General features: G+C 44.9%; 1 protein-coding gene across 1 annotated transcript in view; it reads right to left on the bottom strand.

Annotated features, from left to right (window-relative positions):
- DNAH7 (dynein axonemal heavy chain 7) overlaps positions 1-26,475 on the bottom strand; it is a 264,651-nt gene that overhangs the window by 49,358 nt on the left and 188,818 nt on the right. The window contains exons 42-45 of the mRNA XM_032803624.2: positions 25,896-26,242; positions 14,823-15,003; positions 2,338-2,523; positions 50-213 (exon numbers count right to left, since the gene is read on the bottom strand). Coding sequence (XP_032659515.1) covers positions 50-213; positions 2,338-2,523; positions 14,823-15,003; positions 25,896-26,242 — 878 coding nt within the window. The remainder of the gene's footprint in view (positions 1-49; positions 214-2,337; positions 2,524-14,822; positions 15,004-25,895; positions 26,243-26,475) is intronic.

Genomic DNA, 26,475 nt, shown 5'->3' with positions numbered 1-26,475 from the left:
TATAAGAAGCTATTTAATGAAAGGTAGCAGGTGTGAATTTCCTACTTACGAGATGATGATACCGTTATCAATAGAGAACATGTCAGATGGTAATCCAGCAATGTTCCAAGCTCTGATTTTAACAGGTTCTCCCAAAGTATTTGTTAGGGAAAAATCATCTGAGCAAGGAATATCTCTCATTTTACATAGTGATGTCCACTCATTTGTTTGATTCTAGAAGACAAGAATGCAAATGTTAACAAAAGTTTTGTCTGTTCCCTATTACATTTAGAAGATTTATAAAACTGTCAATACATTTATCTATATTTTTTTCAACTCTTTCCCCCAAACCATTGTTACAGTAAAGTCATTTCTGTACTTGTCTAAACACTAAAAAAACCACACATAAGAAATTAAAACAGTAACCACTGTTCATGTAGAACATACAAGACCAGTTCCTTCAGCTAGGCTGAGCTGCACTCAGTGCAAGAAAGAAGAAATGAAGCAACATATCTGGCTTTAGGCTACATTTGCATTCCCCAATCCTGGGGTCAGTTCTACACAGGAGGTCTTTCAGGCAGCTGAGGATTGCTATGGCGCAGGGATGCTCCAGACACATACCATTTTCAGACACATATCATACAAGGGGTAGGAGAATGGATGATGTAGGAGCTGTTATGACGGCTTTTTGCCACTGGAGGATTTCCCTATGTAATGGGAACCTACTGGGTCTGGATCTGCTGGCATCTGAGGGGCGTTTTGTTTATATTTTTAAACAGAACATGTTTTAAATTTGTGCTAATTAGTCAAACATCACTTTGAGAGTACACTACTTTCCCTAGCTAAACATAAGATTTTGTTCCTAAACTAATCAGATTTTAATAATAGTCTGTGCATTCTTAGCTGAGGCAAACATTTTCAGCTAATGCAGATTTGTCAACTGCAGCCACCCAGTGAATATATAACAATAACACAGACAATGACAAAGAGGCCATATATATATTAAAATAAAAAATAGCTGTCAGAAGTTCACAACTACTGTTCTACAAAGAGGGAAACACTTTAGTTTCATATCAGACAATGAGTTCCCACAGCCAGCCCCGTAAGGCTACACTAAACTAAACTACTTGAGTAAAACCAGTAAAAGTTAGTTATTGCTAAATGAATAAGAATATAGTTATATTCAGTTGCCTTTACTTCTCAGGACTGGCATGAAGGATCCCCTAATCACAACTTTTCAGAACCCCCATCATCTTTTACCAAAGGTCTCATACCTAGCCATACTAGACACGCCTGATAAATGGCTGCTTTCATCCAATATAGAATTACATGAGCTCAAAATTCAGTAACGGAGAACAGGAGAAAACCACAGGCAAAATAAGATCTTGCAAAATAAAACACTAAAAAAAAAAGTTAAAACATGGAAATGGTGAACAAAATAAAGTTTGAGAGATGTTACAGAATTTTCTAAAGAAAGAATGATAAGGAAAGTACAGTAAAAGTAGGTAAGTGGAGATAAGAAAAAAAAAAGATTTAAGCTCAAATGTTAGATTCAATTTTCAAAAGTGGTCATCGATTTTAAGTGCCTCTATTTTTGGATGTCTAACTTGTGACAACCTGGGATCGATTTTCAGCTGTGTTGAGCAATCATTTCTTTAGCTAAAGCCTCAAGAGATCCAGCTGCTCAGAAAATCTGAACATAAAAGCAAAAGCGCATCTAATTAGGTATCCAAAAATGAAGGCATCCAAAGCGAATAGCTAGTTGAAAATTTTGAACTCAGGTCCTAATTCCGTAATTATTTTACATACACAACTTCCATTTATGTCAATGGGAATTAAACACACAAATTGTTTATTATATTAAGTCCACTTTATTTCCCTGCTTCTCCTTGTTCTAGAGAATTATTGCACTTTAAATACATTTACACTTGAGTTGCTGCCCAATGATTCTGCAGACATAGGTCCTGTTCCTGCTCCCACAGAACTTAGTGTGAATTTACCCATTGACTAGAATGGTAATAGATCAGGGCCATGAGGCATAAAGTTACTTGCAGTCACTTTACAGACATTTGAGAAAACAACCAACAAGGTTCATGTATTTTACAATTAATGTTGTTAGGAAATAGTAAAGAAATATGAAGGAAGAGTTCCCGTGAGTTCTTCTAAGTGAAGTTCAAATTCTTATACACATGCGCACACACACACAAAGAAAAACCTGTTTTTTCAATTCTTGAAAATTCTGAAATCAATTTTTGAAGTCAATTAAAACATGTTTTTAAAAATCTAAATATTTTAGCAGGAGAAAAAAAAGTTTGGTTTAATACAAAAACATTTAGATAAAACAACTGTATTCATTACTTGTCTATAGCTGGATGTGAAGGCTCCCAGGTAAGCCACAATTCCTGAAGAAATGAGGATATCTCCAGTCAAATTGATGTACTGCCTCCCCAGCTCCAGAGCAGTCAGGTTCCAGCGAGTTTTCTCACCACCAAGGCCTCCAATCAATTGTTCTGCTCTCTGAAGCTTTTTGCTGCACAGGTCAACCTCAAAAACAAAAAATAAATTGCATATAATGGCAGCACTTGTGCTGCAGATTATTTACATGTTTTGATATACGATGAACAGTCAGGGAACATCCTGAAATTATTTACCTGTATGCATTGATTTTTTTTAAAATTTCAGCAAAGAAAAACTTGATTAAATCTTTAAAAGTCTGAAGAAGGAAAATAATCTGTGCGACAGATTATCTTGCTTGCTTGTACAGAGACAAAGTTTAAGAGCTACTGTTTCCTCCAAATAAATTATGAAGTTCATATAAAACATTGAACTCCTAATAGCTTTGTATGTGATACAGAAAATATCAATATTTGAGGAAGTTACCCAGCGCTTATGTTCCTTCTTTCATAAAACATCCTTATGAATTCACATTCTAGGTTTTTTTTTAATCAAGTAATATTTTAAAGTATTTTTAACAAGAGGTAGGATTTAATAATTTAATTCAATTATTTTACATTCATTTCTTGACCATAGGGGGTTGGGACTCTGCAGAATCCCCACCAGCCCCCAATTCAAGTTGTTTACAAAGTCCTATCTGGATTCCAAATGTGGGTGCGCATGCATGCCATGCGCCAGAGCCGGAACTGTTCATAGTAGTGTCCATGTGTTGGTCACATGGCGCTTCCAAGACTTTAAGAGGATGCTCCAGTTCCCTCTTATCCAGCAACACAGCGTCCTGGAGCATAGGGGAAGGACGGCAGGACTGGAATCCAGTTAAGGACTGCACATCTTGAAGAACCTCTACTTACAGTAAGTAACCTTCTCTTCTGCTTCAAGTGTTGGTCCCTATGTGGATTCCAAACGCAGGAGAGTAGCGAGCAGTGGTCAGGAAGGAGGTGGGAGCGAGGGCTCTTGAAAAGATCACGCCTGTAGGACAGAATGACCAACTGCAGCACCCATTGTTGTAGAGGAAGCAATGGTGCAATGAGTGGAGAAGGTGTGGACAGAGGACCAAATGGCAGTTCGAAGTATGTCCTGCTATAGAATGTCCACGAGGAAGGCTGACATGGTGGCATATGCCCATGTGGAGTGGGCCATGATTCCCAGTAAGAGTGGATGTCTGATAGATCATAGCAGGTCTCGATGCAGCAGGAGAACTACTTGGAGAAACATTGTGAGGACAGGGCAGAGCTGCAGCAGCACTCCGCGATGGCAACAAAGAGCCAGGGGATGCGCAGAAGGCGTGGGTGCGATGGAGATAAAACACTAGAGCCTGTCAGATGTCAAGGGAGTGGAAGGCACATTCCATGGGCGAGGCATGGGATTTGAGGTAGAATAGTTTAGAGTTTGGGAGGTGTACACTTTGGTTCAGGTGGAAAGAGGAAGCCACCTTGGACAGAAACTTGGGATGTAGGTGAAAGGAGACTTTGTACTTACGGAAGAGGGTAAACAGGGGATCCACTATCATGGCTGCCAGTTACTGACATGGCATGCAGAGATGATGGCCACCAAGAAGATGACCTTTATGGAGATATGGGTGAAGGAGCAGGTGGCCAAGCGTTTAAAAGGGGTCTTGTTGAGGGCCTAGAGAACCAAATTGAGATCCCAAGGTGAGGCTGGCCTTTGTACAGGGGGAAAAACATTGAGGAAGCCCTGGAGGAATCAAAAGGTCATTGGGTGAATAAAGATGGAGAAGTCATCCATGGGAGGGAGGAAAGGACGGAGCGCAACTAGGTGAACATGGATAGAGGAGTGTGGCCCTGAGGACTAATCTGTTGGTCTGTTTAAATGTCTTTCTTATGAATTTAAGTATTTGATGTAATAAGCTTATAGATTTATATTAAGAATAACTTTGGCTGAAATGCAAGAAATCTACAGGTCAAACATCCTGTATGACGCTAAGGCAACTTCAGCACACTTTGGGACCGTTACTCAGAAAAGTGATAATAAGACAAAATACCTACGCAGATGTCTGGAGACCTTTAATTGAACCAATAACAGTAAAGGCTGGAAAAAGGGGATTTTTGCCCACAAATCTAACAAGTACACCACAAATGCGCACATACCTGTCATTCATACGCACATACATGTTAGCCTATGAGGCAAACGTACCCTAACATTTCCATGGGGGAAAGATGAAATTTGGCATAGGAGGAAGAATTTCTGACTAATGCTCTATAAAAAGGTGAGACAATTCACCCTTGAACAGGTGATACACCCATCTATCTGCTCTGGTCTACTCTTCATCGCCTCCACCCTCATCTACGCATCGATGTCACTCACCTAAGATGGCTATTAACTATTAATAGGCCGTAGTATTATTTCTTTTCAAAACTATAAGTGAAAAGGGATTCAGTCTCCCTTATATTTCATTTTAGTTAAAGCATATAGCATATACAGAGTTAAATTAGAATGCAAACAATCTTGAAGTAACTTCCTCTGCCAAAGGTGTGAAAAACGCCCAAAGTGCTGCTGCACCAAGAGTGTGAGTATTCAAGTTTGCATAAATCATAAATATATTTCTTAAAGAACTGTGATATTTTGTAACTTTGTAATCTTGAACTGTTTTACCATTTGCTTACCATTTCATTGATTTTAATAAAAGGTCTTTACTACTATATCTGTCCCAGTGTAATCTCCTGTCATAACCTCGAAGTTCCTTTTATAAACTCTGTAAAGCCTGATTCAGGATGAACTTCATCTTCTGATCAAACATATAGGCAAGCCAAACCCATACTAGTTAATATCCAATAATAATTATTAATATTATTAATTAATTTAAAAGTAATTAATCAAATAATTAAATTAAGTGGATACATTACATTAACACTACTAACCTACCCTGAATCAGGCTACAGGAGTGCGCTAGGCCCAACTGGTGGAGATAGAGGAGGTAGTCTCGGAGAATAGGAATGGAGATGTCTGTTGAGATGTGGTGGTGATGTGCAAAAGCAGTGAAGCGTCGCCACTTAGCAGCATAACAGATGCAAGTGGATTGGTGCCTGCTGTTAGTGAGGATTTCGCAGACGGGCATAGAGCAGACCTGGTCTACATGTGATCCCCAACCAAATATCAGGCCGTGAGGTCAGGAGGGCATGGGTTGGGGTGTCGCAGTCATCTGTGGTCTTGTGTCAGGAGATCTGGGATGGTGGGGAGGAGAATTGGGGGGTGAATAGAAAGGTGAAGAAGATCAGTGTACCAGCATTGGCAAGGCCAGGAGACAGCTACAAAGATTAACATAGCCTGGTCCTTATGTAGGACCTGGCAGGGAAAGGGGAACGGGTGGGAAGATGTAGAGAAGATCCAAAGTCCAGGGAATGAGTAGGGCGTTGCCCTGTGATCCTGAGCCCACACCCTCCTGGGATCAGAACAGAAGCTTGCTGTTTATTGGTGTTGCAAAGAGATCCCAGTATGGCAGGCCCCACTGACGAAAGAGGGACTGGAGAATGGGGTTGTGGAGCTCCCTCTCGTGGTTTGTGTGGAAGGATCGTCTCAGTTTGTCCTCCAGAGAATTGTTGGTGCCCAGGAGGTAAGCCCGTAAGATGATCCTGTGTCGGAGGCACCAGTTCCAAAGGCAGATGGTTTCTGTACAAAGATCAGGGGACCAGGCTCCCCCTCTGCTTATTGATGTATATGACCTCTGTCATGTTGTCTGACAGTATTTGAATATGGTGGGAGTGGAAGGAGAGTAGAAAGGCTTGACAGGCAAGACAGACTTCCCATCGTGACCAAAGGCCCTGTGGCATGCGATTGCTGAGATGGGCACCGAGCCCATCAAAGAAGCATCTGTAGTAAGGGTGATGGTGGGTGTGGGGGATGTAAACGGTATGCCTGCTAGGACTGTGGATGGATCGCAACCCCAGGTGAGGGAAGCTAACACAGAAGGGGGAGGACAAGCAATTTGTTTAGGTGGTCCAACTGCGGATCATAGATATTGTGGAGCCAGTGTTGAAGGCAACGCATATGGAGGTGGGCATACAGCATAACAGCAGTGCAGGCCGCCATGTGGCCCAGGAGGAAGAGGCACTGACAGACGTGTGTGGGTGGACGGTGTTGGAGTGTTGCAGTAAGGGAAATGAGGGCAGCAAAGCTATCCTTGGGGAGACAGACATGGGCTGCAAGAGAGTCTAGGTGTGCCCCTATAAAAGTAAGTGTGCGGGTAGGGACGAGGATCGACTTTTCCTCATTGATGCGAATACCCCACTGTGGAGGAAGGCGCACAGAGTCCGTATGGTGGCAAGGAGGCAGGAGCAAGAGGGTGCCATAAGAAGCCAGTCGTTCAAGTAAAGAAAAAGGGTATGGACCAGTCAGCGCATGTGGGCCACCACAACCACAAAGACCATAGGGAAAACACAGAGCGAGGGGGAGAAGGGGAGGTGAGGCAGCAGCGATCCCGAAGGGAAGGATGCAGAATGGATAATGGGCACCACCCACTATGAAGTGAAGGAATTTGTGATGAGCACAGTGGAGGTCTATGTGAAAGTATATATCTTTCATATGGAGAGACATGGGCGACAGAGGGGATAATGAGGGAGGTGTGACCTCCTGGAAATGAAAGTTGTGAACAAACTTGTTAAGGGAGCGGAGGTCCAAGAGGGGGCGAAGACCACTCCCTTTGTTCAGAATGAAGAAATAGGGGCAATAAAAGCCACGACCATAGTAGCGTCATGGAACAGGTTCTATGGCACCCTTGTGGTGGAGCGCGGTGGCTTCATTGTGGAGGAGATGGTCTTGAGAAAGATTTGGAGGGTGGCCACTGGGTAGGTGGCGGGGAGGGAAGGAAAGGAATTTGATGAGGTAGCACTGATGGATGATGTCCAATACCCAACTATCGGAGGTGATTCTGCCCTAATTGTGGGCAAAAAGAGCAAGAGGAGCCCTGAAGACAACTTGTGGTATAGCTGGAGAGGCCAGGGAGGATTCATGGATCTCGAGAGAAAAGTCAAAAGGGCTGTTTCGACGGTTGGTGAGAGGTGAAGGTGGCAGAGGTGGCAGAAAAGGAATGTCAGGGTCACTGGGAGCAAGGGAGGTGATAAGGTGGGTTAAGTGGTTGCTGGGGTTACCGTTGGTAAGTGGTCTGAGGGTGAGGGTGGAAGGATAGATATTGGTGTTGGCAGGTGTGGTACAGATGCCCAGAAAAGGGAGAGTAGCTTGAGAGTCTTTAAGGGAGTGAAAGGACTCATCTGTTTTGTTACTGAACAATTTGTTGTTATTGAAAGGGAAGTCCTTGAAGGTCATCTAGGCCACTTTCGGTAAGCTGCTAGACTGGAGCCAAGGGTCATGACAGAGAACTATGCTGACGGCAAGGAGTGAGATGCAGTGTCTGCTGCATCAATCATGGCCTGGAGAGCAACCTTGACTACCAGTTTGCCCTCGTCTAGCAGATGTTAGAACTCCTGCTGTCAGTCTGGTGGGAGAGAGTCTTGGAAGTCTGCCAGCTTAGAGTAGGACAGGAAGTCGTATTTGGCAAAACAACCTGGTAGCTGGCAATGCAGAATTGTAATCATGCTGAGAATAAATCTTGCAACCCATCAAGTCGTCTTTCTTGGTAGCACAGTCATAGGGGGAGATTTGAAATGTTCTTGATGGACACGTTCAGGGAATTAGGTGGTGGGTAGGTAAAAATAAAATCAGTGCCCTTAGAGGGAACAAAAAACTGACGTTCTTCCCTTTTTGGTGTAGGGGCACAGGATGGTGGCGTGTGCCACACTGCCTGGCCCGGTTGCTCTGTGGATGGATAAGGCTGTACAAGAGGGTCCAGGAGGTTGAAGGATGTCCAGGAATTAGTCCTGGGGTCCTGAATATCTTCCACTAGAAGACTGAGAGCAGTAGCCATGCGATGGAGCAGGAACTGGTACTGTGCGTGGTCATCTGATGGTGACAGGAAAGGTGAATAAGGGCACTGTCCAGCAGGGGCGGCTGTATGTTTTTTGCCGCCCCAAGCATGGCAGTCAGGCGGCCTTTGGTGGCATGCCTGTGGGCAGCCACTGGTCACGCAGATTCAGCGGCGTTTCTGCAGGTGATCTGCTGGTCCTGCGCCTTCGGCGTACCCACCGCCGAATTGCCTCCGAAGCCACGGGACTGGCGGACCTCCCGCAGACATGCTGCCGAAGGCTGCCTGACTGCTGCCCTCACAGCAACCAGCTCCCTGGTGCCTGGAGCCGCCCATGCTGTCCGGTGACAACAAAGCACTTGTAGGGACGGTTGGTTCCAATGGTGCAGCTGGGGCCGATGGAGCGTGAGTGTCCAGAGAGTGGTGGTAGGAGCAGGAGCTGAGCAATGCAGATGATGCATACTGCAATGATTCCCTGAGGGCCAGTAAGGCCAGGAGTAGGGGTCGCCATGCATCAGCGGTGCCCGTGGATACTGGATAGATCAGCCGCAGGACCATAGTCTGGAGGATAAGGCCAGTGTAGAGGATCTAGGCTGTATAGGAGTGAGCCAGGGAAAGGACTGTGTCCAGGTTGGAAGACCAGTCAGACTCCAAAGGGTCCAGGAAAGGAGGAGCCATTGGTGCTGGCAGGACTGACAGGGTCAGGTGTGGAGCAGAAGGGCAGTTGATGAGCAAAAGGGGCTTGTCTGTCACTGAAGACAGAAGAGAATGACAAAGGATGAGTTCATCGACTGGAGAAAGAAGTCTGGAGCCAGTCGGAGGTCCAGTGCATGGTGGAATGCCTACAAAGGGCAACATAAGCTCTGCCAATGGAATCAAAGGTGATAAACAGCCCAGAGCGTGTGGAACCAGGTGAGTCAAGTCCAAGGGTCCCAGTGGAGTTGATGGTGCTAGGAGTGAAGCAGAAGGCCCCTATTTTGGGACAGAAGGTGAGGCTGACAGTGAGTGACAGCATTTGATGTGGTGCTCCATGGGCGCTCTCTTCAGGACTGGAACTGAAGTCGAAGCTGAATCTTCTGTTGTGATGTGCAACTTCTCACCCAACCTATCACAGCTCAAGAAGATAATGCTGAGTTGTGAGGCAGTTCCCATCAGGGAGATGCCTTTGTGTCCATGCTTCTTGTGCATGCAGTGGGGCTCAGGTGGATGTAGCGCTCACTGCCGGTGATGGGTGCTGCTCCAGTGGTTCTGTCAGAGCTGAGTCCAGTTGCATACATGGGTGCATTGCCTCCTCCATTAAAAAATTACAGAAGAGAAGTTCACAAGCTGCTCAAGTCTGCGATGAGAATGAGTGATAGATGGAGCAGCAGGAACTTATATGGGCGTCACCCAGGCAGTACAAGCAATGGGTGTGATCGTCGCTCACTGAGAAGGAGCAAGGGCACGAGGTACAGTTTTTTAAACTGATTTGACGGGGCCTAGTCCCCCATGTCAGAAGTGAGGAGAAGTCCCCAAGAAGGAAAATCCACGGAGAGAACCTAACTAACAATGATGAATAACGGACAACTAACTAACTAACTAGATAAGAAAATAAATACGATAGGTTTGAACACAATACTCTTAGGTGGCTAAGAGCATGGAAGAACAGAGGGTTCCAGCTCTGGTCATGCACAGGTAAGAGGGAACTGGAGTGACATCAACTCTTGCAGCCTCTTTAAGCCTCATGGCCGATGCATGATGTATGCGTGGATCAATGGACACTACTATGAACAGTTCTGGCTACAGCACATGCACACTCATGTTTGGAATCCACTTAGGGACTGGCACTCAAAGAAGAATGGGAGAATTACATATTGCGTCTTGCTTACAATACTCCTACTAATACATCCCAGAATGATGTTTTCTTTTTTTGCAACAGTGTTACACTATTGACACATTTTTAGCTTGTGATCCACTATTACTGCCCCCTCCCAATCCCTTTCTGCAGTACTCCTTCCAAGGCAGTAATTTCCCATTCTGTATGTGTGCAACTCATTGTTCCTTCCTATGGGCTTCAGAGACTAATCATGGTTCAGGGAGAAATTTCTGCTGAGGTGATCTGCTAGATGATTCTGGATCCCAGGTAAATGATCAGTCACCAGCATAATGTTTTCCCCAGTCAAAAACTGCCAGAACCTGACTGTCTCCTGACACAGCACTTTGGCGTATGCTCCCCATGCCTGTTCACATATTACATCATGGCAGTATTGTCAGTAAAGTCCTGAGTCCCTGACATGATCTCAAAAGGCCTATCAGGCATTGTAGATGGCACAAACTTCCAGGACATTAATATAAAGAGAAGCTTCCTGTTCTGCCCACAGTGTTTGAACTTTCAGCAACTCCAGGTGAGCTCCCCAACATACTAAGAAGGCATCAGTGATAACAGTCCTGATTGCTGCAGACCAAGCAAAGGGCATGTCCTGGATACATTGCCCTGAACCGTCCATCAGCATAAGGAGTCCAGGATCAGTGGAGGAAGTCAGACAGTGTGTCCAAGAGATGACAATTCAGATGACAGACCAACTTCAGCCACATTTGTAGAGACACAATATGGCAAATTGGACAATCTGTGTGCATGCAGCCACATGAACTAGCAGCCTCAGGCATACACAGGCTGTGGCTCAGGGTTGACACTGCAATTCCAGACATAAAAGGTGAATCGCATGGAATCAGTCAGTCAGTAGAAGTACTCTCAAACTCATAGCGTCTTTCAGGATCCCAATGAACTTGATCCTTTGATTTGGGACTAGTGTTGACTTTCCATTGTTTAGGAGAAGACCCAGGGTTGGTGCAAGGATGTTTCACGCCCTAGGCGAAACTTCAACCTTGCGCCCTCTCTGTCCCTGACCCACCCCCCCTGCGGCAGCTCCACCCTCCACCCTGAGGCGCCCCCCCTGTGGCAGCTGCCCACCTTCCTCCCTGAGGTACACCCCCCACCCCAACTCACCCCTGCCCCGCCTCCTCCCTGAGCACGCCATGGCTGCTTCACTTCTCCAGCCTCTCAGGCTTGCGGTGGGAGGTGGGAGAAGTGAAGCAGCCACAGCGTGCTCAGGGAGAAGGTGAGGCAGGGGTGAGCTGGGGTGGGGAGTTCCCCTGCATGCCACTCCCCCGCCTTACTTGCTGCAGGAAGCCCTCCCCATGCTCCCCTGCCCCAGCTCCCTCCACCTAAATGCCAGCGGTGACGAGGGCAGCCGAAGATCTGGCTGCCGCGGTTGCTGCCAAAGAAAATGGCATCCCCCCAAATCCCAGCACCCTAGGCGACTGCCTAGGTTGCCTAAATGGTTGCACCGGCCCTGAGAAGACCTAGATGGTCTAGTAAGCATAACACAAATTGAACATGAGAGAGGACTTCTACTCTGAACTTTTCCCATCATAACCAATTGTCCAGACATGGGAAGATATGAATTCCCTTCTTCCTGAGGTACACTGTCACTACAATCATGCATTTAGTACCAGGGAGTGGAAGACAAAAGGGAGCATGGTGACCTGATGCTGCCAGTCTGCCATGACAAACTGGAGAAACCGCCTGTGGGTCAGGAGAATTGATACATGGATATAAGCATCCTGACTCCTGAAGGTCCAGGGCAGCAGTCCAGCCATTATAATTTAATGCAGGGGAAGAGTTGCTAGTGTGACCATCCAGAATCTCATGTATCTGATGACTTTGTTGAGGTCAAGGAGACCAAGAATAGGTCTCAATCCTCTCTTGGGTTTGGGAACCAGAAAATAGCGGGAGTAGAATCCCTGTCCCCAATGCTTCAGAGGAACCTCCTGTACAGCCCCCAAAGCCAGTAGAGACTGAACTTGCTTGAAGAGCAGTGTCTCATGAGAGGGCTCCTGAAGAGGGATGAGATAGGAGATGTGGAGGAGGGATGGAGAAGAATAGTCTGGCATAACCTAATCCGGTGGTGCTTAGGACCCACCTGTCTATGGTAATTGAGTCCCAAACACTGTAAAAACAAGCCAGTCAAAGATGAGGAGGTCACCACTGGATCGCTGCCCAGGACACACAAGTCAAAATGGGTGCTTGCTGAATGCTGGGGAGGATGAGCCTGCTGGTTAAATCCAGAACCAGAGGCCTTTTACCTCTGGGATCTATGCTACTTCCTGAGGTAGTCCTGCTGCCTTACAGGAAAGGGGAACTGCCCAAAAAAGTGCTGCGAGTGGCATCACTGCTGTTGCTGATGATCACTACAGTGAGGTCTCTGTACAGCGGAGTATAAACAAAGTAGCTCAGGAATCCTTAAAAGAGTGCAGGGTCTTGTCGGTCTTTTTAAAAAACAAAATCTTATAATCAAAAAGCAAGTTTTCAATGATCTGCTGCACATTGGGCACAATACCTGAATTCTACATGAGGCCCTGTACATGGTCACAACCGATGCCAGAATTCTGGCCAAGGCATCCACCACATTCAGAGGTGACTGTAACAGAGTCTTGGCTACCATCTAGCCTTCTGCAACAAACACCTTAAACTCTTCCCTGGAGGCATCTGGTAAAGGGTCCACAAACTTAGATGTGGCCATTCAATTAATAAAGAGTATTTAGAGAGCAACACCTGTGCATCTGCAGGGAAGAGGTATAAATCTTCCTCCACATCAAGTCCCTCCTTTTGGACTCTTTATCCTTACGGGCCCTCGTTGATCTCGGTGCAGTACTGGAAAGTGGTTAGGCAAACCACCCTTGTGCTGGAAGGTGTACGGTGCCTCCTCTTAAAATATGAGGAAGAATCTCTCCAAGGCCTGGAACAGTTCCAATAAGATTTTGGAACCTCTTCCTCACTGCACCAGAGAAGAGGAAATGACTCCTCTTCCTCTTGTGGGAGACAGCATGGTCTGAACATAGAGCAACAACACTTGTCCATTCCAAAGGCGATTGCCGATCAGACAAGGGCCTCAGTACTAAAGAAAGCCTCATAGCCTGCTCCAGAAGGTGCTGCTTCAGCCGGAAGTCTCTTGCCACCTGAATCCTCTTCTAGAATGACTTACAGATTGAGCACTGCTCCTTAATGTGTTCCTCACCAAGACACAAAAAGCACCTTGTATGTGGATCAGTACCAGGGATTCCCCGTCCCCCAAACAACAGACAATGGTTGAACCGTGGTGAGGTCATCACACAGGGCAGTCAACTACTCTAACACTAAACTAAACCTAAGATGCTTCTAACTAACTAATATCTAGACCAGGGCAAGGCAACCTATGGCACGTGTGCTGAAGGCAGCATGCAAACTCATTTTCAGTGCCACTCACACTGCCTGGGTCCTGGCTTGGGTCCGGGGGGCTCTGCATTTTAATTTAATTTTAAATGAAACTTCTTAAATATTTTAAAAACCTTATTTACTTTACATACAACAATAGTTTAGTTATTTATTATAGACTTATAGAAAAAGACCTTCTAAAAACGTTAAAATGTATTACCGGCACACAAAACCTTAAATTAGAGTAAATAAATGAAGACTCGGCACACTACTTCTGAAAGGTTGCTGACCCCTGATCTAGAGGAAAACAAACAAACAAACAAACAAACCCACCTCAGAAAACGGAGACTGAACACTTGAAGTAAAAAGAACACACCAAGCTCTGACTCTAGCCACGGGCAGTCAGAAGGAACTGAGAGGGGTCAGGGCAGTGCCACCCTTATATAGCGAGAGGAGCGGGTACAGCCACAAGGTGTGAATGCTGCCCCTATGGATACTGCTAGGCAAACTTCTTCAGTGGCTTCAATGTGCTGGGCATACATACACCTAAATGGACTATATGGCTACATCTACTTGAAGAACTTTTGTGCTATTGTTTAAAAATATGCATGTAAACTTCTTTTTTAAAGTGAGGACAGATAATTTTGTAAAGTATTGAATTATTGAAAAGGGAAAGAAACCAAGCTTTAGAATTTAATCTTACTAGACAAAAGAGTACTGCATTCTAAACATTACCAGTTTCTATATCTGATGTCTGTTTAGTGACATTAGTGGACAAGCAATGAATTCACAAAACCTACAACCACATATGACATTAACTTGCAATGCTGAATAACTATGAATAGTTAACTATATTCACCCCAGTCTAGAGGTGGTCAGGCCAGGTTAATGTAAAGTAAAATTGCCAGGGCAGTGTTGAAAAATTTATCACCTAATGATTTCCTTTCTAGATCACCTGATGTTTTCATTTCTGTATTTCATTCTGTATTCTCAAGTCAGATATGACTGGACATAAACGGGATATAATATGATGTGATATTTTGCATTTATGAGTCTCATAATTATCACATACTTCTTCTCCAAGCCACACCTACGCTATGGTTTAATAACCAATATGAGAGTGAACAAAAATGATGGTAGCCTAAAACTGGGAGTTTTATTTAAGCTTTGGCAGGGTTGAAGGTTAAAAGCAGAAATGTGATGAGCAAAAGCCTCTTATTTTTAAACAACTTTTTTAATGCCCCGGTATTAGCAATAGTTTTATCTACGTCTATTATATACCTGATTCTCCAGATCAGCCTTCTCCTGCTTCTTTGATTCCAAAGTTTGTTGGAGTATAGCCAATTTGTCCTGAACTTCCTTTAGGGCTGCTTGTTTTTTTCTCAGACCATCCATTGCAATCTTCAGTTCCCCTTCAGCCTGATTTAGCTTTATCTTTTTGGGGGCAACAACTTTTGCCACTCTAAATAAAATAAATTAGTAAATTAAATGTATCACAATTATACTGTGTATGAATATATCTCAATACCTATGCACATACACTCAGATCAGAGTTGCCATTAAAACCCAACGTGTGTCAAATTAGAGAAAACTGCAGTATACCAAATAACAGTTTGTCAGAAAATGTTAACTTTTTAAATGTCTACTACCATAGATTTCATTACATGCTTCTATTTTTGTCAATCTTGATTGGCTAAAACAGCATCAACTGACTTAGAACAATTTTTGCAATATTACCTGGATAACAGGCAATTTTTTTAAAAGAACAGCAAAAATATCATTGCATGTATTCATGTTCATCATACATCCAGAATATGAGATGGCTGAGGCAATATACACCTACAAATATTAGACACTTTGAGCCAATTTTTTAAAAGCCACTATAGATTTTGTGCCTAAAAATATTTTGCATTTACAAGATTATCTTCACAGGTGTTTTACACATGCAAATAGATATTTGTGTACACAAATAAAGCTGTTAGTTTTTATCTGCTTTTCACACATAAAGATCTATCTGCAGGGACAACCTTTTTTTTGTTTGTTTGTTTTTTTTTAAGGACTGAAAATAATTGCACACACATTTTTGTGCATTAGCTTGAATACTACTGAAAATGTGGCCCTATAATTTTAAAAAACAATGGACAATTGCAAAATAAAATAAAAATGGACAAGTGATGCACGTATTTTCAAGTAATGGCTAGACAGTCAGTAGGTGGTATTTTACAACTATTCCCCTCAAAATCGTACTAAGTCAGATCCTCAGTTGGTGTAAAGAAGCATACATCCATTACATACCACAGGCCTAGGACCTCGCCCACTGGTTTTTTGTTTTTGTTTTTTTTAGCTAACCTACAGTTTGTCTGTAGACATTTATGATGTATACAGCTGTTCCTTGGTGTGACAGTATGTACCTCTATGTTCACTCCTTTTACAAAACTATCATACATTTTGTACAAAGAATGCCTTGGGAGGTATCATTTGAAAACTCATAATTTGTTGATCATTATTGTTCTGGTAAAATATGTGTGGCAAATATTATATATAAAGTTATAAAATTCTACTGTATGACATTACTTAGACATATTCCAAGAAAAGCAGCCACAAACCAGTTCCTCAGAGACAAAAGGCAAACTGATGCCTCAGCTAGGTGTCAAGAAAATCAAACGGACCATCACCTGGTTAAGTGGGCATTCCTTAGCAGGAAAAAGAGTGCGAGCGAGAAATTTACATCTTGGCAAAGAAACAGCTGGAGGTTCCCATCCCCGCAGACTTTCTGTTTCCTGAACCCCTGCTGAAGATCATTGTCAAAGAAGAAGATGATTCTCAAAGTATAAGAATGGGGAACAGATGCCCCAAGTTATTCCTCCCTTTCTTTCTACCCACAGCAGCCACAACACCTGAGAAACAAAGAAATAGCTCTGGACTGAGGGAGGGATCCTGTATGAAAGGAATTAAGCCAGTTAGACGACTGAAGTGTGTGGTGAGAGAGACTTTTGTTTTGAATTCACTTAGCTTGTTAAGTTAGGTATTAGTTGCATTTTACTTTTATTTTCCTGTAACCAATTCTGACTTTTACATCTCATTACTTGTAATGACTTAAAATCTATCTTTCTGTAGTTAATAAACTTGTTTTATTGTTTGATCTAAACCAGTGTGTTTGGGGAAACGCCATTTGAATAACAGGATTTGTGGATATCATTTTCTATTAATAAAATGACGGACTTTTATGTGAGCTTGTGTTGTCCAGGAGACAGCTGGGCAGTAAAACCCACATTTCTGGAGAAAAGTCAGAGACTGTGAATTTTCTGGTTTTCCTCTTCAGTGTAATTCAAGAGTGGCTGATCATAGCACTCATACAGGATAACTGGGAGTTATTTACATGCTGGAGGCTGTGTGTGAGCAGACCACCCAGAGAAGCAGAGAAAAGGCACCCAAGGATGGGCAACTGAAGGAACACAGCTGTTCAACAGTCCAGATTATACCCTGGGGAATGTCACACTCTGATAGGAAGCTTCAGTAAAAAAACAGTTACCTACCTTTCATAACTGTTGTTCTTCAAGATGTGTTGCTTTTCTCAATTCCAAGTAGATGTGTGTGTGCCACGTGCACAGTTGCCAGAAGGTTTTCCCCTAGCGGTATCCATTTGGTTGGTTTAGACGCCCCCTGAAGTTGCACCTTCATGGCCCCATATAGAGGACCTCTTCAGTTCCTTCTTGATGGATTACTCTGACAGAGGGATAGGTGGGCGGATCTTGGAATGAACATGAGCAACACATCTCAAAGAACATCAGTTATGAAAGGTAGGTAACCATTTTTAATTCTTTGAGTGCTTGCTCATGTTGATTCCAAGTAGGTTACTCCCAAGCAGTATCATGGATTTGCTGACTGAAGCACTGCTCTGCCAAATGTGGCCTTGTTTCTGGCCTTGTCATGGTATAATTCCCCACTCTGAATAACTTAGCGTCCAAAAGATGGGGTACCAGCATGAATTCCTCTAAGTCCAATTACCAGCTTAGTACTTGTAGCGCTGCCACCAACCAGGAATTCCAGTGCCTGGTACACTCTGGTCCCCCCAAAACCTTGACCGGGGAACCCCAAGACCCAGATCCTCTGGATCTTAACACAAGGAAAGTAAACCTTTTCCCCCACCGTTGCCTCTCCAGGCTTCCCCGTCTCCTGGGTTTTACCCTGGAAGATTACTATGATTCAACTCCTGTGAAGCCAGAACAGAGAGAAAATTCACCCTTCCGCGGCCTTTTCTAATCCCCGCCCCAGACTCTCCCTGAGAGATAAAGTAATCCTATTACAGAGAGAAATTAACCTTGTCGCCAGTCTCGCCTTCGCCTCCTTTCTCCGCCACCAATTCCCTGGTGGATTCCAGATCCCAGTCCCCTGGGTCTCATCAAGAAAAATAAAAACAATCAGGTTCTTAAACATAGAAGAACTTTTAATTTAAAGAAGAGAAAACAGTAAAAATTATCTTTGGTAAAATTTAAGATGGATTAGGTAACAGGGTCCTTATTCAGCTATAGGAGCACTGGGAATACCCTCTACCAGCCTAAGTATACAAGTACAGAATTAAAATCCTATTCAGCAAAGATACAAATTTGGAATCCTTCAGCCAATACACAATTAAACTCCTTCCAGCCAAAATGCCACATTTGCAAATAGAAAACAACATAAGCCCTATACTCACCTTACTACCTATGTACTCACTATTTTAAAAACTTATAAGAGCTTGTATCGGTAGAGATGGAGAGAAACTGGTTGCACGTTCTGTCCCTCTGAGCCCCAGGAGTGAAACAACAACCATGATTCTAACAGCACAACACAGAAAACTTCCCCTCCCTCAAGATTTGAAAGTATCCTGTCCCCTGATTGGTCCTCTGGTCAAGTGACAGCCAGACTTACTGAACTTGTTAACCCTTTACAGTCAAAAGAGATATAAAGTACTTCTGTTCTATTAACTTCTACTATCTGTTTATGACAGGTCTGCTGAGTAATGGAATAGTGTGGACTGATGACCATGTCACAGCCCTGCAGATCTCCTGGATCAGGACCTGCACCAGGAATGCCGCCAAGGAGGCCTGCACCCTTGTGGAGTGCACTGTCAGTGCAGGGACAGATATCTTTACCAAATCATAGCATGCCCGGATATAGGACATGATCCATGATAAAATTCTTTGGGAAGACACTGGGAGGCCATTCATCCTGTCCACTACTGTGACAAACAGTTGGTTCGATTTCCAAAATGCCTTCGTCCATTTGATATAAAAGGCCAATGCCCACCAAATGTCCAGGGAATGGAGCTTTTGTTCCTAGCTGTTAGCATGTGGCTTAAAGTTAAAAAAAAAAAGGGGAGGGGGAATGTCCTGTTTGGCATGAAACCGAGAGATGACCTTAGGATGAAAGGCTGGATGAGGCTGAAGCTGCAGCTTGTCCTTACAGAAGATTGTGTAAGGAGGTTCGGCTGTTAGACCTTTAAGCTCAGACACCTTCCTAACTGAAGCGATTGCCACCAGAAATGCCACTTTCCATAACAGAGTAGTAAGAATGTCTCTCGGGGCTCAAAGGGGGGGGGCATTACTCTCGAAAGCACCAGGTTGAGGTCCCATGCAGGGATCCGTTGTCATACTTGAGGATATAACCTGTCAAGTCCTTTAATAAAATCAGCCGACCATTGGGTTAGCAAAGACTGATCAGCTGGCAACCACTGGGTGAAATGCAGAAATGGCAGCCAGGCGAACCTTTATTGACGACACCAAGAGACCTTGCTGCTTCAGGTGCAAGAGATAGTCCAAGATAAAGGGTACTGATGAGTGCAGAGAAGAAGTGTACTTCTGTAAGGACCAAATCACAAATCTCTTCCACTTGGCTAAGTAGGTGGCCCTAGTGGATGGCTTCCTACCGCCAAAAAAGACCTCCCTAAGAGGACCCGAGCAAGTGAGCTCCAATGGATTTAGCCAAGAAGCTTCCAAGCCATGAGGTCGAGAGACTCATGGTTGCGATGCTGAAGGCGGCCATGATCCTGGGTGATTAGGTCTGGAAGCAGAGGCAGGGTAACCAGAGCTTCCACTGACAATTCCAGGAGCATGGTGTACCAACGTTGATGGGGCCAGGCTGGAGCTATTTATATCACAGAACATCCATCTCTCCTCACTTTGTGCAGCACCTTGTGAATGAGTGGAATGGGTTGAAATGCATAGAAGAGATAGCCCTTCCAGGGAAAGAGGAATGCATCCACGATTGAGCCCAGGCTTTATTCAGGAAGGAGTAGAACTACAGATGCTTCCTGTTGTGCCTCATCACAAACAAATCTTTCTGGGGACTCCCCACCATTGCAAGATGTTGTTCACAATGTCCAAGTGGATGGACCACTCCTGGTTGTGGAAGGATCTGCTAAGATGGTCCACCAACTCATTCTGAGAACCTGAGAGGTAGGATGCCTCCAGGAGTGTTATACAGAGCTTCCTGGCATAGGAGAGAGGACTGTGCTCCACTGTAGGTTTATATCAAACACCACTGCTGTATTGTCTATCATTGATACACATCTCCACTTCAGGTGGACTTGGGAGGTCTGGCAGGCGAGACAAACTGATGTGGAGCGTGAGTTCCGCTTGGAACCAGAGGCCCTGAGTTCTGAGCCTTCCAAGATGCACTCCCCACCCCACCACCGATGCATCCATGACCAGGGTTGTGGCCTGGAGAAAGATACTCCTGTGCACATGCCTTAGAACATAAGAACATAAGAACGGCCGTACTGGGTCAGACCAAAGGTCCATCTAGCCCAGAATCCTGTCTACTGACAGTGGCCAATGCCAGGTGCCCCAGAGGGAGTGAAGCTAACAGGCAATGATCAAGTGATCTCTCTCTTGCCATCTATCTCCAGTCCTCTTGACAAACAGAGGGCTAAGACACCATTCCTTACCCATCCTGGCTATAGCATTTATGGACTTACCACCATGAATTTATCCAGTTTCCTTTTAAACACTGTTATAGTCCTAGCTTCACAACCCTCCCGCACGTAAGGAGTTCCACAAGTTAAACTGTGCGCTGCATGAATAAGAACGTCTTTATTTTTATAAACTGCGCCTATATAATTTCATTTGGTGACCTCCAGTTTCTTGTATTATGGAAAAGTAAATAACTTTTCCTTATATCCACTTTCTCCACAGCACTCATTGATTTATATACCTTTATCATATCCCCCCGCTTAGTCTCTCTTTTCCAAGCTGAAGAGCCTAGCCTCTTTAATCTCTCCTCATATGGGACCCTCTCCAAACCCCTAATCATTTTAGTTGCCCTTTTCTGAACCTTTTCTAGTGCCAGTATATCTTTTTTGAGATGAGGAGACCACATCTGTATGCAGTATTCGAGATGTGAGCGTACCATGGATTTATAGAAGGGCAATAATATATTCTCAGTCTTATTCTCTATCCCCTTTTTAATGATTTCTAACATCTTGTTTGCTTTTTTGACTGCCTTTGCATACTGTGTGGACATCTTCAGAGAACCATCCACGATGACTCCAAGATCTTTTTCCTGACTCGTTGTAGCTAAATTAGCCCCCATCATATTGTATGTATAGTTGGAGTTATTTTTTCCAGTGTGCGTTACTTCATATTTCTCCACATTGTGGGTTGAGCCACCATAAGAAAGACTCAAGCACCGCCAGGGAAAGCGTGACTATCTTATCCAGGCTGTCCAGGCTTGGCCAATACACCAATGCCAACCAAGCCTGGAGGGGTCTGAGCCTCAGTCTGGTATGCTGTACTACATACGTACAGGCACCCATGTGTCCAAGGAGCTTCAAGCAATTCCATACCGTAGTGGTAGGGTATTGTCTGAGACCCTCTATAATGCCACAAAGTATCTGGAACCGTGATTCTGGTAGGAATGCCCTGGCTTGTCTCAAATTTAGCAATGCTCTTATGAAGTCTATTCTCTGTGGGGGATAGGGTTGATTTTTTCACATTCAGCAGTAGGCTGAGTCTGAAGTTTACATGTGCCTCCACCTGTGCTCTGGAGTGGCCCTTGACAAGTCAGTCATCAAGGTATGGAAACTCCTGCATCTGCCACTTTCTCAGGAAAGTGGCCACAAGTGCCATGAACTTGGTGAACACTTGATGTGCTGCTGACAGGCCGAAGGGAAGGTCTGTAAACTGATAGTGAGCATGGTTCACCATGAAACAGAAGAATCTTCTGTGGGATGGAATATCAAAATATGAAAGTAAGTGTCCTTCAAGTTGAGGACGGCATACCAGTCCCTTGGATCCAGTGAGGGGATAATAGAGGACAAGGAGACGTTTTAATGAACCTGTTGAGGTCTTGGAGGTCCAAAACGGGTCAGAGACTGCCCTTGGCTTTCTGGATTAGGAAGTAATAGGAATAGAATCCCCTGCCCCTTAGTTCCTGAGGAACTTCACCTACTGTCCTGGTTCTTAGGAGCATCTGCACCTTCTGCATTAGAAATTGCTCATGAGAGGGGTCCCTGAAGGGGGATGGGAGGGAGAATTGGAGAATATATTCATGATTGGGGGCAGAGAGGCAGGGGTCTACCACAACATTTTAGTGGTGTCTTGAGTTGTCTTAATGAGTGGCAGGGCAATTTGGGATGGACCTGAGGGAGCTAGGATGTCTACCATGGGGTCCAAGGACTCAGCAACTTCCTCAACCTGGAGTCTCAGGTTCTGGGACACTCTCTGTAGGAGCTGTTGGTGGACCCTGCTATCCTCGAGCACTGGAGTAGAAGAGGTTCCTGCACCTACTTCGTCCGGCGACAAGGAGAATGCTCTAACAGGAACTGGTTTGTGCTTGTGCTTCTTCCTTTCCTCACTGAGAGGGTCACACAGTGCCAGCTCTTTCAGTGTGGTGACCGGTTTGGAGTCGAGCAGCTGGTCCTGCACCGAAGGAGGTGGGGGAGGCGCATAGACCTCTGAGCTTGCTGACACTGACCTCCTGGAATAGGACGTTTGGGCTTGGTGGATCACTCATGGTGTCCAAAAAGCCACTGCACTTGCACCTGCCACTGTGCAGGCCACGGCACAGGGGAAACGGCTGTTGCTGGCCCATGTCTAACCTTGAGCACCTCCGTTCTGACCTATGTCGGCTCCGTCTGCATACTGTGACAGGGTCAGGCCAGATGGCTACAGAAGCTACAGAAGCTGTTGGTATCCAGGAAGTAGGTGGGCGAAGAGTGATAGAAGGCAGATATATTAGTCCCAGATTAAGCAGGTCCCTTTTCCCTGGGTAAGGTAATAGGGGCAGTTCCAGAACAAGCAGGAACTTGCTCAAGCCAATTAAGAAGCTCCTAGAATCAATTAGGACAGGCTAGCTAATCAGGGCACCTGGATTTAAAAAGGACCTCACCTCAGTCAGTGAGGTGCATGCAAGGAGCTGGGAGCAAGAGGCACTAGGAACTGAGAGTGGGAAGGCATGTTGCTGGAAGACTGAGAAGTACAAGCATTATCAGACACCAGGAGGAAGGTCCTGTGGTGAGAGTAAAGAAGATGCTGGGAGGAGGCCATGGGAAAGTAGCCCAGGGAGTTGTAGCTGTCATGCAGCTGTTACAGGAGACACTCTAGACAGCTGCAGTCCACAGGGCCCTGGGCTGGAACCCAGAGTAGAGGGAGTGCCCAGGCTCCCCCCAAACCTCCCAACTCCTGATCAGACACAGGAGGAGTTGACCTGGACTGTGGGTCTCACCAGAGGGGAAGTGGATCATCAGAGACTGCGAGGATTGTTCTTCTTCCTTTTCCCCATGCTGGCCAGTGATGAGGTTAGCTGAGTGAATGGCAGATTTGAGCCATGGAAGTGGCCAAACTGAGGGCTGCCGTGAGGCGAGCAAATCTGCCAATAAGCACAGGACCCACCAGAGCAGAGGGGGAATTTTGTTACAATGTGTACAATTCCGCCTCTGAGTCCAATGAAGAGGACTCACTATGTGAGGAGCATGAGGGAGTGGTGTCGGTCAGTGCTGGGGAGCAGTGCCAAGAAACAGGGGACTGGTGTGGCACCACTGCTGGTTTGGGAGTGGTGACGTTGACCGGCACGGTACCATAACCAGTTTGCCAAGGGATGGTGCCAAGGATCTCTGTGGTGCTAGTGTTCTCAGGCCCAGTCTCGCCTGGTTGGAGAAGGTGGTGCCGTGAAGGCAATAAGCTCTCTAGCCACCTCAAAGGTTTCAGACATGGAGGGCAACTCTAAAGCCTCTCCATGGCTCTCCTGAAGAGGGGAGTCCATCGGTCTCAGACTCAACTGACCCCTTGTTGGGACATTATTCAACAGTGCCAAGCTTAGCTGGTACAGTGCTTAGGTGGCCCGGTGGGAGTGGAACTGCACTCAAGTCCTTTCGCCTCAGCTTTGGAGTGGGTGAGCGCCCCATGTCTGACTTCTTTTTCTTCTTATGGGGCACTGGAGATTGGGAGCAGTGTTGCATGCTAGTAAGAGCTGAGCCCCTCTACAGAGAGCTCTCCCGGTGCTGAGAGAGTCTCTACTGGAGTCCTTTCTTAGCACTGAGGCCTCCCTTGTCTATGCCAGCATGCTCCACACTGATGTGGACATGCTAAATATCATTTCGGATAAACTCAGATCCAAGTGAGGACAAATGGTAGCCTCCATCAGAAAAATTTTCAACTGTTGATCTCTCTGTTTTGGGGTCCTGGGGCGGAATACCCTGCCAATTTTACAATGGTCCTTCTAATGAGATTCCCCCAGACATTTCAGGGAAGAAGTGTGAGGGTTGCTCCTGGGCAATGGTTTATTACAAGCTGTCCAGGGTTTAAACATGCCCCGGGGGGTGGGTGGTAGGAAGGGGATAACCCTGAGAACTACATATACTTAAACTATCTATCTAGTGTGACAAAGTTCCTCCTCTTCCTTGGTGGGTCCTGTGCTTATTGGTAGATTTGTTCACCTCAGTGATCTTCCCCTCTTGTGGAACCCACAGTCTGGGTCAGCTCCTCCTGTGTCTGATCAGGAGTTGGGAGGTTGGGGGGAACCCGGGCCCGCCCTCTTCTCCAGGTTCCAGCCAGGCCTGTGGATTGCAGCTGTCTATAGTGCCTCCTGTAACAGCTGCATGACAGCTACAACTCCTGGCTACTTCCCCATGGCCTCTCAAACACCTTCTTTATCCCACCAGACCTTCCTCCTGGTGTCTGATAACGCTTGTCCTCTCATCTCCAGCAGTACACTCTCTCACTCTCAGCTCTGCCTTCTTGCTCCAGCTCCTCACACACGCTCCTTCTCCTCTGGCTCCTCTCTCTGACTGAGTGAGCTCCTTTTTAACCACAGGTGCCCTGATTAGCCTGCCTGATTGGCTGCAGGTGTTCTAATTAAATAGGCTCTACTGCCTTCTAGAAAGATCTTAATTGGCTCCAGGTGCCTTGATTAACCTGGAGCAACTGCCATTTGGTTACCAGGGTCCTAGGGATTTGTTTTGCCTGGGGCTAACATTCCTGTTGCTCAGTACTTTACTGTAGCCATCTGGCCTTGCCCCATCACACTAGACACCTAGTACTATTATAACTCTTTACAGAGAATGATCAGAAGATCACTAGGGAAAGGGTTTGCCGAAGCAAGAGAGAACGAGCGTTCCAACCAACCGTCACAGTCAGTAAGAAGGAACCGAAGAGGCAGAGAGTTGGCAGGACCCTATATACGGCACCATGAAGGCATGATTCCATAGGCTCCTAAACCAACCCAATGGGTACCACTAAGGAAAAACCTTCCGGCATACACCTACTTGGAATCGACATGAGCTAACACTCGAAGAAGAATATGTAATAGTACATTAAATTTTGTTACATTTAGTGGAAAATTCCTATCCATCTCAGGCCTTTGCTACTTACTTTCAGATTGTAGGCTGAGTTTAGGCACCTAAATGTGGATTTGATAGATTTATCCAGGCTCTGGGGATGTGCTATAGTGACACTGTAAATTGGTGGGGTGACTCAGCACAAATAAGATATGACAGAAATCAGCAAGGTTTTTTTTCATCAGGGTAAGCAAATACAAACAAAACAATTTCCAGTGTGGGGTTTAACTTAGTCCTCAAAAACTAAATGATGAGCTCTTCCTTCCCACTGGCATTCTAATACCTTTCTGCTGAAGACCTGTGCCACAAGGATGGGGAAGAGAAATCAGAATTAACTCTTTGCTTACTGGAGATCCTATCCAATGTACCCACATTTGAAAATCAGACCCTATACTTCCTTTTAAATAGCTGCCTCATAATCTTTACCAGTGAATATGTCAGACCAGTTAGAATTTCCAAGAAACTTTAAATCCCTCTTAGTATTAGAACAGACTAAACTCACTTGGATTTTATTTTTACACAAATGCTTGCTTACTTACTTATCATAGGAATCCATGGCGATGACCCATTTGCACAGACCTTCCGCTGCTGTGGAAGCATTTCGAACCTTGTCTGGTACAAACTCAGGATTTGTGATATATTGTTTCCTGATGATGGCCATGTAAGCTGGAGGAATGTTGTCCTTATCATATTCATGAAGCGACTGCAGAAATCTTATATCACCTAGAAGTCTCTTTGCTGGACCCCAGAAATCCTCAATTTTTTTCCCTGAGCCTGATGGATCTGGAATTTTATCTGATTTGATGCCTTTCAGGATGCATATAGCTTCCATAACTAACTTGACACCAGAAGGAGGACTCTTCATGGACTTCACAACTGTGATATCCTTAAAATAAATGACATAAATATTACTGCTTCAGAAATAGCATTAGACTCCTTTTCTAACATATCACAATCATTCTATGTACTATTTTTCCATATATATTTGCTAGACTCATACTTGGTATTTTAAACTCAATGTGATCTCAGGATCACAGACAAAAATTAATGTACACTGTACAAATATACCATATATTCATTGTTAGTAGTATCTGCCTTTTAATCTTTCAATTCTAAGTA

Source organism: Chelonoidis abingdonii, chromosome 10 (genome assembly GCF_003597395.2).
Source record: "Chelonoidis abingdonii isolate Lonesome George chromosome 10, CheloAbing_2.0, whole genome shotgun sequence".
In the NCBI taxonomy this organism is placed as follows: domain Eukaryota; kingdom Metazoa; phylum Chordata; order Testudines; family Testudinidae; genus Chelonoidis; species Chelonoidis abingdonii.
Note: the sequence above shows the minus strand (reverse complement) of the source record. Positions and strands in the feature narration are given on the sequence as shown.